Below are 12,391 nucleotides of genomic sequence, written 5' to 3' on the forward strand. Positions count from 1 at the left end.
AGTAAGAAACAATTTCATGAAAACTAGATTACAGGGCCGTAAAGAAGTAGAAACGTATAGATTATTTTTGAAGAATAAAGATATCTTTTTAGTGTCACTTTAAAATCGACTGTGTGGAATGGTTTGATTTTTTTTTTTATATCTGTTGAATTGTATGAAAATTGGACTTTTAATGGACAAACCTTGCCGTCAGAATATATTCTTCGTCTCAGAGGCGGACTGACCATTGGGGAACTCAGGCACTGCCCGAGGGCCTGGGGTCAGTAAGGGGCCCCAGGAGATGTCCCTGGTACCTTTTATAGGCTTTTTTGGGTGTGATTTGAGTGTGGGCAAGGACACAGGGGCCCCATGATCCCCTATTGCCCGGGGGCCCCATGAGTTGTCAGTCCGCCCCTGCTTCGTCTTGAACACTAGACAAACCAGATGCTTTGCAGGACATGCTTGGACACACAGTTCTTCCATTTTCAAGCCCCTGCAGCAGGCTTCTTTTAGCAGTTCTATAAATTCAGAGTGAGTTATCAAGAATTGCATAAACAGACATCCTGCCGTGTCAGGTTGACTTCCCAATAGCATTTGTATTTTATAGCAGAGCAATTTACAAGTAACATTACAAAAATAGCCTCTCTTTTTATCTGTGCTTAACAAAGGCCAGCTCTCCGCAGCGATAAACAGTCTGGACGGGCAGCAATGAAGTCTCTTTTGAATTTAAAGGCACTTGTTAAGCTGTAGTGTGTAAGCCGCCTCTGACGTCAAGTGGAGGTGTCTGGAAATAATGAGCGTGTTAATCGGCAGATTGCTATACCCAGCTCATTGCGGCATGTGGAGTTCCAACATGGGTTTGTTTATCTGCACACAGTACAAAAGAACTTCTTAAAAAGTTGGCGATTTGCTCTTGCCCTCCCAGTGCTTATATAATTCAAATCATTTTGTGAACGGGTGAAAGAAGGAGTTTAGAAAGCGATGGAGTGGATTAGGAAGGTTCCACTACGTTTCCATATCTGAGCATTGGAAAGGTTCACTATGAAAAGGACTACAGTCATGGCCGAAATTGTTGGCACCCTTGATATTTTTCCTGAAAATCAAGTATTTCACACAAAAAAGGTATTGCATTAACACATGTTTTGCTATACACATGTTTATTCCCTTTGTATGTATTGGAACAAATATAAAACAGAGGCAGAAAAGCAAATATGACATAATGTCACACAAAACCCCAAAAATGGGCTGGACAAAAGTATTGGCACCCTTAACTTAATATTTGGTTGCACACCCTTTGGAAAACATAACTGAAATCAGTCGCTTCCTATAACCATCAATAAGCTTCTGACACCTCTCACCCGGAATTTTGGACCACTCTTCCTTTGCAAACAGCTCCAGGTCTCTCTTATTGGAAGGACACCTTTTCCCAACAGCAATTTTAAGATCTCTCCACAGGTGTTCAATGGGATTTAGATCTGGGCTCATTGCTGGCCACTTCAGAACTCTCCAGCGCTTCTTTGCCATCCATTTCTGAGTGCTTTTTGACGTATGTTTGGGGTCATTGTCCTGCTGGAAGACCCAGGATCTTGGACGCAAACCCAGCTTTCTGACACTGGGCCCTACAGTGCGACCCAAAATCCTTTGGTAATCCTCAGATTTCATGATGCCTTGCACACAGTCAAGGCACCCAGTGCCAGAGGCAGCAAAACAACCCCAAAACATCATTGAACCTCCACCATATTTTACCGTAGGTACTGTGTTTTGTTCTTTGTAGGCCTCATTCCGTTTTCGGTAAACAGTAGAATGATGTGCTTTACCGAAAAGCTCTATCTTGGTCTCATCTGTCCACAAGACGTTTTCCCAGAAGGCTTTTGGCTTACTCAAGTACATTTTGGCAAACTGTAGTCTTGCTTTTTTATGTCTCTGTGTCAGCAGTGGGGTCCTCCTGGGTCTCCTGCCATAGCGTTTCATTTCATTTAAATGTCGACGGATAGTTCGCGCTGACACTGATGCTCCCTGAGCCTGCAGGACAGCTTGAATGTCTTTGGAACATGTTTGGGGCTGCTTATCCACCATCCGGACTATTCTGCGTTGCAATCTTTCATCAATTTTCCTCATCCGTCCACGACCAGGGAGATTAGCTACAGTGCCATGGGTTGCAAACTTCTTGATAATGTTGCGCACTGTGGACAAAGGCAAATCTAGTTCTCTGGAGATGGACTTGTAACCTTGAGATTGTTGATATTTTGCCACAATTTTGGTTCTCAGGTCCTCAGACAGTTCTCGTCTCCTCTTTCTGTTGTCCATGCTTAGTGTGGCACAGACAGACACACAATGCAAAGGTTAAGTGAACGTCTCTCCTTTTTATCTGCTTTCAGGTGTGATTTCTATATTGCCCACACCTGTTACTTGCCCCAGGTGAGTTTACAGGAGCATCACATGCTTGTAACATTCTTATTTATCCGCAGTTGTGAAAGGGTGCCAATACTTTTGTCCAGCCCATTTTTGGAGGTTTGTGTGACATTATGTCGAATTTGCTTTCTTTCCTCCCTTTTTTTGTTTTGTCCCAATACACACAAAGGGAATAAACATGTGTATAGCAAAACATGTGTTAATGCAATACGTTTCGTGAGAAATACATGATTTCCTGGAGAAATATCAAGGGTGCCAACAATTTCGGCCATGACTGTATGTGGGGCAAGGTGAGAGGTTCACCTAAACACTGCCTGAAGCCCGTTCCTACCCAGCTGCTACATTCACCTTCTCTTTGATTCCTGGCTACATTGTTCACTCACAGGAGCTGGTGAACAAAGAAGCCCTTTGGAAGCTCCAAATTGATGTGGGAAATGTTGTGCTTGCAGGATTTGTAAAGCTGGCCATACACTCGAATTGTGTTTGAACATTTTTGTTTTTACTATGTTTGATTTTCTAATGGTTAATGGGGTCAAGTTGACATTTATTATTGAAATTTGCAGGAGTACAATAGAAAATTTGTCTTGAAAAAAACAAATTTATATCTTTGAAAGTGGTTTTCATTCAGAAAAAAAAAATCATACATATTGTAATGAAAAATGTTTAATATGTCTGGAATTCCATTCAAATAGCAGGTCTGGATTTACTTTTAAGGGTTTTCGAATGAAAGTAAATGAGGCAATGATGGCAAGATAGAATGTTCTGGTGAACAAGTTTTCTGCAATCATTTGAACAAAAATATAATTTCAGATGGCCAATTTAAAGAAGATCTTCACCCGCCCCCCCCCCCATTTTTTTTCTTTCCCCGCTTACTGGGTGGTGTGTTGAGTACACTTCAGATACCCACCTGCCCAGAGGATCCAGCATTGTCCTGCTTCTCGGCTTCTGCCATTACTCAGTACTGCGCCACCATGCTGTTTATGACGTCATGAAGAGCCTGTCGGCTTTTCTGGGTTCAGCCGGTGTGTCTCCCTATGATGAGCACTTGGCATGCCCCCTCCTCTTTTGTGAATGAAGGGCTATGACTCTGATGTGATGTGCATATCCCAGGAAGCATAGGAAGCACTGTGTATGTCATTCCTAGGCTAAATAATCAATAATATAAATAAAAAAAGAGATAATGCTAATCATGTAGAGGAGGGGAGAAGGGGTGGAGAGTAAATAAGTACTTACAGAGGGTGAATATCTGCTTTAAGTGAGAGGCATGCATGAGAAATAAAAAAGAGAGAGAATGGGAGCAAGAGCCTTGGGGCTATCCAAAAAATGTTTAAACACAATTCTGAGTTTCAAAATCAGAATTCTGAGATTTAAAGTCAGATTTCTGAGACTAAAAGTTAGAATTATGAGTTCCAAACTCAGAATTCTGAGTTTCAATTTTTAACCTCAAAATTTTGACTTTGAATTTAGAATTCTAACTTTTAATCTCAGAATTCTAATTTATAATGTCAGAATTGGGTTTGATAAATGTAAGAATGTCCCAAAGTTTTAATCTCAGAATTCTGACTTTGCAACTCAGAATTATGTCTTTTAATCTCAGAATTCTGACTCTGAAACTTAGAATTGTGTTTAAAAAAATGTAGGATGGTCTAGTAAATGGCCGACAAACGTTGAATGAAAAAATAGAAAATGAAAGTGGCGGTGAACTTACATCTGTTGAGGGGCAGGTGACCACTTATTTGGTGTGTACAACCTAGGATAATTTGCTAGTGGAGAATACTTCTGTCTCTACACATCTTTTAGAATGTTGCTTGCATTGCTCTGGAAAGGCCCAAATCTGGTGGATCTCGTAAAACTTCAAAACAGTTAAAATGGTGAGATGAAGGATGTAAACGAAAAACATGATGAGCAGAGGTGCCCAACTGTAGATAATAACCAATCCAAGGAGGACATGGATTACTTTAAAAATAAAGTTGAATTGTATTGACACCAACAAGTAACATGTTTTGTGACTAACTGACACTTCTTCAATTGGTCTGAAGAACAAGACAACTAGTCATGGAAGGCATTATTTTGGTGTTGAATAAACTTCAACTTTTATTAAGAGATCCATATCCTCCTTGGATTGATTATTATCTGCACTTGTAGCTCCTCTGTTCCACCATGTTTTTTCACATTCTTCATCTTTCCAAATTGCTGTCATTGGAGCTTTCGCAGGGATGTTGGCTTTCCTTGTACCACAGCTTCACAGTTCTGGGGCCTGGAGGAGAGTCTCATACTCCCCATACCATGAAGTATTGAGCATTTCTGTTCATACTAGGTGGCCAAATAGAGCAGTGATAGTGTGAAGAAGAGTTGACTGTGAGCAAGGGGGGAGGAGGATATTTAAGTGAACCCGTTGCATGATTCCCTGCCCAAGGCTGGCTGATAAGTAAGCAGCAGTGGGGAATGGCAGTAGGCCAATGCATCTAGGGCCAGACAGACCCTTAATTTCATCCATCCCAAAGTTGTGATCAAGCCACAGAGAGTTCAGTGTTCAACCTTCCTGCCATTCCCAGCCTCATCTCAGTTGGCTGACATCTAAGTGATGTGATCACTCCATCTGAGCTGCCAGATGCTTGGAATGTGGTGGGTAGGTAGAGGCAACAAGGACATGCAAGCTGCTGTTTTCTGCAGAGTTGCGGTTAAGGAGAGCAGAGATGAGGAAAGGTGGCTGGACCGGAGCAAAGAAGATTGATGATGTGTGACTAGATGTAAAGGGGAGAATTGGGCAAAAATGTGGTACAATGTGGAAGCAGAGGAGAGCAGAGGAATAAATGTGGCTGAATAGGGAGGGAGAATAGAGCAATGGGAGCAGAGATGTGGCTGATAGTGAAGGCAGAGAAAAGCAATGGGGGCAGAAATGTGGCTGAATGGGGAGGCAAAAGGAGAGCACTGAAGCTGAAATAAGACTGGACTAGATGAGGAGATCAATGGGGACAGAATAATGGCTCGCTGGGAGGCAGAGGAGAGCAGAAATATGACTAGACTAGTGATAGAGGAGAGCAATTAGGGCAAGAATGTTACTGCTTGGCAGGCAGAAGAGAACAGAAGAGACAGAAATATGGCTAGACTGATGCTAGAGGAGAGCAGTGGGAGCAGAAATGTTGCTGGTTGGGAGGCGGAGGAGAGCAGTGGGGGCAGAATTATGACTAGAATTGTGATAGAGGAGAGTGATTAGGGCAAAAATATAACTAGTTGGGAGGCAGAAGAGAACAGCAGAGGCAGAAATATCGCTAGACTGATGATAGAGGAGAGCAGTGGGGGCAGAAATGTGGCTGGTTGGGAGGCAGAGGAGAGCAGTGGGGGCAGAAATGTTGCTGGTTGAGAGGCAGAGGAGAGCAGTGGGAGCAGAAATGTGGCTGGTTGGGAGGCAGAGGAGAGCAGTGGGGGGGGGGGGCAGTAAAGTGGATAGACTGGTGATAAAGGAGAGCCAAAGGGTAGAAATATGGTTGGCTTCTTGTGAGGCAAAGGAGAGCAGTGGGGAGGGGGGGGGGACATCACTGGACCAGGAGATAGAGGAGATCAGTGATGGCAGAAACTAGAGAGGGAAGCAAATGAGAACAACTGGAGCTGAAATGTGGCTGAACTGAGAGGCAGATAACAGAAATAGAAAGATGGCTGAAACAGGAGGCAGATGAGTGGCAGAAATATGGCTGGACTGGGATGTAGGGAATAGCGAGGGCAGAAACATCAGTGGAACAGGAGGTAGAGACAAGCAGTAGGGACAGAAACATGGCTAGAATGGGAGGCAGTCAAAAGCAGAAGGGCAAGGTGAGTAGAGATGTGGCTGGACTTGGAGGGAGAGGAGAGAAGTCAGGCAGAAATGGAGGCAGAGGAGATGAGAGGAGCCAGGAAAAAACAGAGGGAGAGGAGAGAAGAGGAGTCAGGCAGAAATGGAGGCACAGGAGATGAGAGGAGCTAGGAAAAAATGGAGGGAGAGGAGAGAAGAGGAGTCAGGCAGAAATGGACTCAGAGGGGGTACAAATATGGCTTGGCTTGTAGGTACTTGACAGTGGAGATCGGGGGCAGACTGACAACTCATGGGGCCCCCAGGCAATAGGGGATCATGGGGCCCCTGTGTCCTTGCCCAAACTCAAAAAAGCCTATAATAAGGTACCAGGGGCATCTCATGGGGCCCCCTACTGACCCTGGGCCCTCAGGCAGTGCCCGAGTTTCCAAATGGTCAGTCTGCCCCTGGTGGAGATGAAACTAAGGCTGTACGCCCTATTTTTCTGTTAAGACAGGCAGGTCAGACAGTGAGTCTACTGCAGTAAAGAGGAGAATGTTTAACATTCCTAAATCCATCCCAAACACAGACTGTATGATCAAAGCCAACTTTTTAGGAGATTGCTTATAGAATGGAAAAGATTTTTCCTGGCTCGATGCATTTTCTCTTACAAAAGTCAAGTTTAAAAAGGTTTCTCAGGCTGGAAAGATGCTGAATCACCATGAGTCTCCTTGTGCAGAGACTCTGCCAGAGAAGGACTCCATGGAGGCCCAATAGTGGTGCAAGTGGGAGTTTTTTTTTTTAAATTTGAAGTTACCTCTGATATATGCCAATAATTATTTATTATTCACAGAACTATGAGAACGCCTCCCAGACAGAACAATTTGTCACTCGGTTTTTGCTCCGGGAGACCATGAACCAACTGCATTCCCTGCAAAGCTCCATGGAGTGTGCTTTGGAAGCTATAGAAGCTCAAGCTGGACGGGAGAGGTAGGACACCTATATGTGTATTATCTCTTTAGACTTCCATTGATTTCCAGAATGGAAGTATGTCGGTCTAAAAATACATTTTTTTTTCACCTTGTCAGAAGTCATAGATTTACTTCACTAACAGGGAGTGAAATGTAGAAGAAACAAGTAAAGTCATAGATTTCTTGCACATATGTTCCTTTCTAACATGTCATGCCTCTCTGTTCCGCTTGATTTGCATCCACTTTATTCATAGTATCTTGTGCCTCTCCTTACATCTCCAATTAAGATACATTGTAATTGCTTGCAAGGTGTGCATGTAGTGTTAAGATGACTACACACACATTACAATCTGCACAATCTTTCTGCAATCTGCTGCACAGTAGGTAATTGTAGATTGATGCAAGCCTAAAAACTTGCATAGACCTAATGTTGAATCCTAAGAAATTAAAAAAGGAATTCTCTTTAATGCCAACCTGTATTTGTCCAGCTTAGCACAAATGCAATTATCCATAACCTACAGGCTGCTCTGAAAGCCGAAAGTCACTGTAGTAGCCTGTGTTACATACAGTAATCAAAATAAAGCAAGGTGCAGCACTAAAATGTTGTGTTTAGGACATATAGACATCTATATGCAAAAATACAAGTGAATAAAACAGCATAATAAAACAATATTAAGGTGCAAATAAAAGTGTCACCTAATGGTGACTAAAGGTGATTGGACACTAGACCAAAATACAGTCTATAGCGTGAGCAGAAAAGATCCCAAATGATCTTCAAAAAAATCCAATGGCTGGATCCGTGGATGAGGTGATAGATATATAAGGATTGCGCACTCACCAGATACGCAATCTCAATGCGCATTTAAAGCAGATACTCTCAGGACATCAAGGATCCTTATATGGGTCTGGTCAGATCTGGTGAAATGCCCCTCACTGCTTGATAGTGTTGCCACGTTTGGAAATGGCCACTCTTATGGCAAGAAGTGTTTATTCCCAAAAAAACAGTACAGGTAGGAGCAAGAAAGATACTGACCCATACATGTGCAAATGCAAATGGCCGCCGGGGCCCTTGTGGCGCAGGTCGGCGTGACGTCACACCGCTGTAGCCGCTCCCTGAAGCGTTTCGTGCGAGGGCACGTAGTCATAGGGGGGTTAGCTATACAGTAATAGCTGCAATCCTTTTTGAGTGGTTCCACCCTGCACACTAAACACTGGGGGTTACTTGACTGGCACCGCCACCAATCAGAGAACCCTTTGTATTTTTTTCAGTTAACACAAGGAGCTCTCTGATTGGACAAGGTGGAGAGGAGTTGTGGATGACATTACGATCTATCCTTGTCTAATCAGAGAACACCTTGTATCCAATTCTGTCACAATTTTTTGAGACCTTCCCTCACGTCCTGTCCTGGTAAACAGAACAGGAAGAGAAAAAAAATTTCCCCCGTGGGGCCACAGAAAGCATTTAAAACCTGGCAGAAAAATCCAATCTTTCCCTTTTCTACCCAAAACTAAAAAGTATTGTCTGGCTTTACGCTTCATGCACACAGGATGTTTTTACTGCCGCTTTTCAGGGTGTCAGGCATTTTTTTTCCTGCTTCCAAACACCCCTCCATGTTAGCCTATGTGTCCATGTTTTGCAGCTTTTAGTGGCAGGAGAGTTTAAAGGCAAGAAAAAGAACCCTCTGCCAGTGCATCCAGGAGCAGCAGCGTTTTGGCAGAAAAAAAACGCTTGACGCATGTAAGCACACAGTAAACGCTTGGGCGTTAATTTGTTTCAGTAGCCAGAATAAGTTACTATTCTGGCCAATGAAATGTATTTATTTTTATTACAGGTATGTTTATAGCACTGTCAATTTACACAGTGCTTGTACACTGACATCAGTCACTAACCCTCAAGGGTTGTACAATCTAAAGTCCCTAACCCTCAAGGGGCGTACAATCTAAGGTCCCTAACTCACATTCATACATACACATACTAGGACCAATTTAGACAGGAGCCAATTAACCTACCAGCATGTCTTTGGAGTGTGGGAGGAAACCGGAGTATCTGGAAGAAACCCATGCAGGCACAGGGAGAACATGCAAACTCCAGGCAGGAGACAATTAACCTAGCAGCATGTCTTTGGAGTGAGGGAGGAAACCCACACAGGCACAGGGAGAACATGGAAACTCCAGGCAGGTGGTGCCATAGTTTGGATTCAAACCAACAACCCTAGTACTGCCAGGTGAAAGTGCTAACCATGTATCCACTGGGCTGCCCACGTGCTTGATGCCTGTGACACACCTAAATGCTTGTACAAGTGCCAGGCTTTTTTTTCTGCAAAAATGCTGCTGCCAGGCGGAAAAGCAAGAGGAAAGGAGAGTTTTCAAAATGTCCTGTGTGTATGAGGCCTTAGACCAACTCAGCATTGTATCTATATTAATCACATATTCTTTTCACTTCAAGACAGGATGCCAAACAGGCAGAACCTAAGCAAGCTGGTCGCAGATGCCCACGCCGGTCCCACAAATCTGTGTGTCCCCTGTCTACAGATTCTTATTCCGGAATACTGGCCAATGGTATGGAATCACCTGTCACTATTGGTCTCAAGTTTGAAAGTGTCTTCAGGATTCAAATAATTTAGATTGTAAGCTAACCAAGCAGGGCCCTCCGATTCCTCCTGTACTGAAATGTATTGTAATTGTATTGTCTCCCATTATATTGTAAAGCACTGCGCAAACTGTTGGCGCCATATAAATCCTGTATAATAATAATAATGTACACTATATTGCCAAAAGTATTGGAACACCCCTCCAAATCATTGGATTCAAGTCATGTAGACTGCTTCTACAAACATTTGTGAAAGAATGGGTCGCTCTCAGGAGCTCAGTGAATTCCAGTGTGGTCCCGTGATAGGTTGTCACCTGTGCAATAAGTCCATCCGTGACATTTCCTGGCTACTAAATATTCCACGGTCAACTGTTAGTGGTATTATAACAAAGTGGAAGCAACTGGGAACAACAACTCAGCCACGAAGTGGTAGGTCACGTAAAATAACAGAGTGGGGTCAGCGCATGCTGAAGCGCACAGTGCGGAGAAGTTGTCATCTGTCTGCAGAGTCAATAGCTAAAAACCTCCAAACATCGAACGGCCTTCATATTAGCACAACAACAGTGTATAGAGGAAGCTTCCTGGAATGGGTTTCCATGGCCGAGCAGCTGCACCCAAGCCTTACATCACCAAGTGCAATGCAAAGCGTCGGATGCAGTGGTGTAAAGCACGGCGCCACTGGACTCTAAAGCAGTGGGGACATGTGCTCTGGAGTGACCAATCACGCTTCTCTGTCTGACAATCCGATGGACGTGTCTGGATTTGGTGGTTTCCAGGAGAACGGTACTTGCCTGACTGCATTGTGCCAAGTGCAGAGTTTGGTGGAGGGGGGATTATGGTGTGGGGCTGTTTTTCAGAGGTTGGGCCTGGCCCCTTAGTTCCAGTGAAGGGGACACTTAAGGCGTCAGCATACCAACACATTTTGGACAATTTCATGCTCCCAACTTTCTGGGAAAAGTTTGGGGATGGCCCCTTCCTGTTCCAACATGACTGCGCTCCAGTGCACAAAACAAGGTCCATAAAGACATGGATGAGTGAGTTTGGGGTGGAGGAACTTGACTGGCCTGCACAGAGTCCTGACCTCAACCCAATAGAACACCTTTGGGATGAATTAGAGTGGAGACTGTGAGCCAGACCTTCTCGTCTGACATCAGTGCCTGACCTCACAAATGTACTTCTGGAAGAATGGTCAAACATTCCCATAGACACACTCCTAAACCTTGTAGACAGCCTTCCCAGAAGAGTTGAAGCTGTTATAGCTGCAAAGGGCGGGGCCAACTCAATATTGAACCCTACGGACTAAGACTGAGATGCCATTAAAGTTCATGTGTGTGTAAAGGCAGGCGTCCCAATACTTTTGGCAATATAGTGTATTTTGGCCATAGCATCCAATCACATTCTTTCTTCTGTAATGTTGAAACATGAAAGGCAAATTCTGATTCTTTCATTTCATTCATACACAAGGCAGTTTCTGTCATGTGTTGATGACTCTGTATAAGTTTTCTTGTGTCTCTTCTAGGCCTGCCTGTGGATGGGGAGACCCAGTGGTCTGTACAGATCAATCGCTTAGAGCAGCTGATTGACAAGCTGGAGTGTACGGTATGTAATCACTGATAACCAGGAACATTTAAACTGAACTCCAGGCAGGAGCTTTCCCTTAAAGAATAAGTTAACCTTTGTTCTTGCAATCTGATTGTACAACCTCTGTACAATTTCCTTTTGATTTTCCAGAACTATGAAATAGGAGGACCCACCTGTGAAGAACGTGGTGCCCAACCCCTGCCCTTCTCACCAACTCCTGACAAAGGACCAGCCAATCTCACACTGCGCTGTCACTTGCATAACAATTCCACTCTCAGCTGCACCCTGCACAGAGATTTTCCAGCTCGCGGGACCACAATCTATGTGCCAACAGCCTGAGAGCGATTGTTACTTGGTTAATTAATTACACAATTAACCCTTCACACTCCAAACTGCCACCAGATAGTTTTGGGACCAGGGGTGGACTGACAACTCATGGGGCCCCCGGGCAATAGAGGATCATGGGGCCCCTGTGTCCTTGCCCAAACTCAAAAAAGCCTATGAAAAAGGTACCAGGGGCATCTCATGGGGCCCCCTACTGACCCCGGCCCTCGGGCAGTGCCCGAGTTTCCAAATGGTCAGTCTGCCCCTGTTTGGGACTATCAACCCTTCAAAATGTTAGCAAGAACAAATGTGAACAATAAATGTCTGTAACACACACTGTCACCACAGACAGGTATATTCAGATGATTATTATATACAATAGCACTTTAAGAGACAGGGATTCTTTAGTTTGCATCAAAAGCCTTAGGGCTCATGTACACGAGCAGATCCTAAACTCGAGTTATTGTTTTACGATAGGGCAGAGGAAAGTGTTTTCCATGGTTAGTGGAAACAGACATCCTGCTAAGACTAATTAGCTGTTTACAGACTGGCCAGCTCTGTGTTTTAATTAAGATAGGGTTTTTTTTTGAAGTTTGTTAAAAGTTACAGCTACAAATTCCATAGTTTGCAAAGGGGGGGGGGGGGTGTAGGAGCACTGCTCATGAAACCAAAATGCTGAGACCTTAACAAGATGGCTGTTCCCATCCATGTCTCTACTGCGCACAATCGTTACACCACCTATCTACCCAATCACTCTGTATACAATCA

The 12,391-nt window shown here is 43.9% G+C and overlaps 1 protein-coding gene across 1 annotated transcript in view; it reads left to right on the forward strand.

The window, feature by feature from the left end:
* NECAB3 (N-terminal EF-hand calcium binding protein 3) overlaps positions 1 to 12,391 on the forward strand; it is a 128,971-nt gene that overhangs the window by 85,128 nt on the left and 31,452 nt on the right. Inside the window, exons 6-8 of the mRNA XM_089673230.1 lie at positions 7,011 to 7,147; positions 9,575 to 9,687; positions 11,238 to 11,317. Coding sequence (XP_089529356.1) covers positions 7,011 to 7,147; positions 9,575 to 9,687; positions 11,238 to 11,317 — 330 coding nt within the window. The remainder of the gene's footprint in view (positions 1 to 7,010; positions 7,148 to 9,574; positions 9,688 to 11,237; positions 11,318 to 12,391) is intronic.

The sequence above is a fragment of the Staurois parvus genome, unplaced genomic scaffold (assembly GCF_062004578.1).
Source record: "Staurois parvus isolate SC_StPar_1 unplaced genomic scaffold, SC_StPar_1.0 ptg000137l, whole genome shotgun sequence".
Taxonomy (NCBI): Eukaryota; Metazoa; Chordata; class Amphibia; order Anura; family Ranidae; genus Staurois; species Staurois parvus.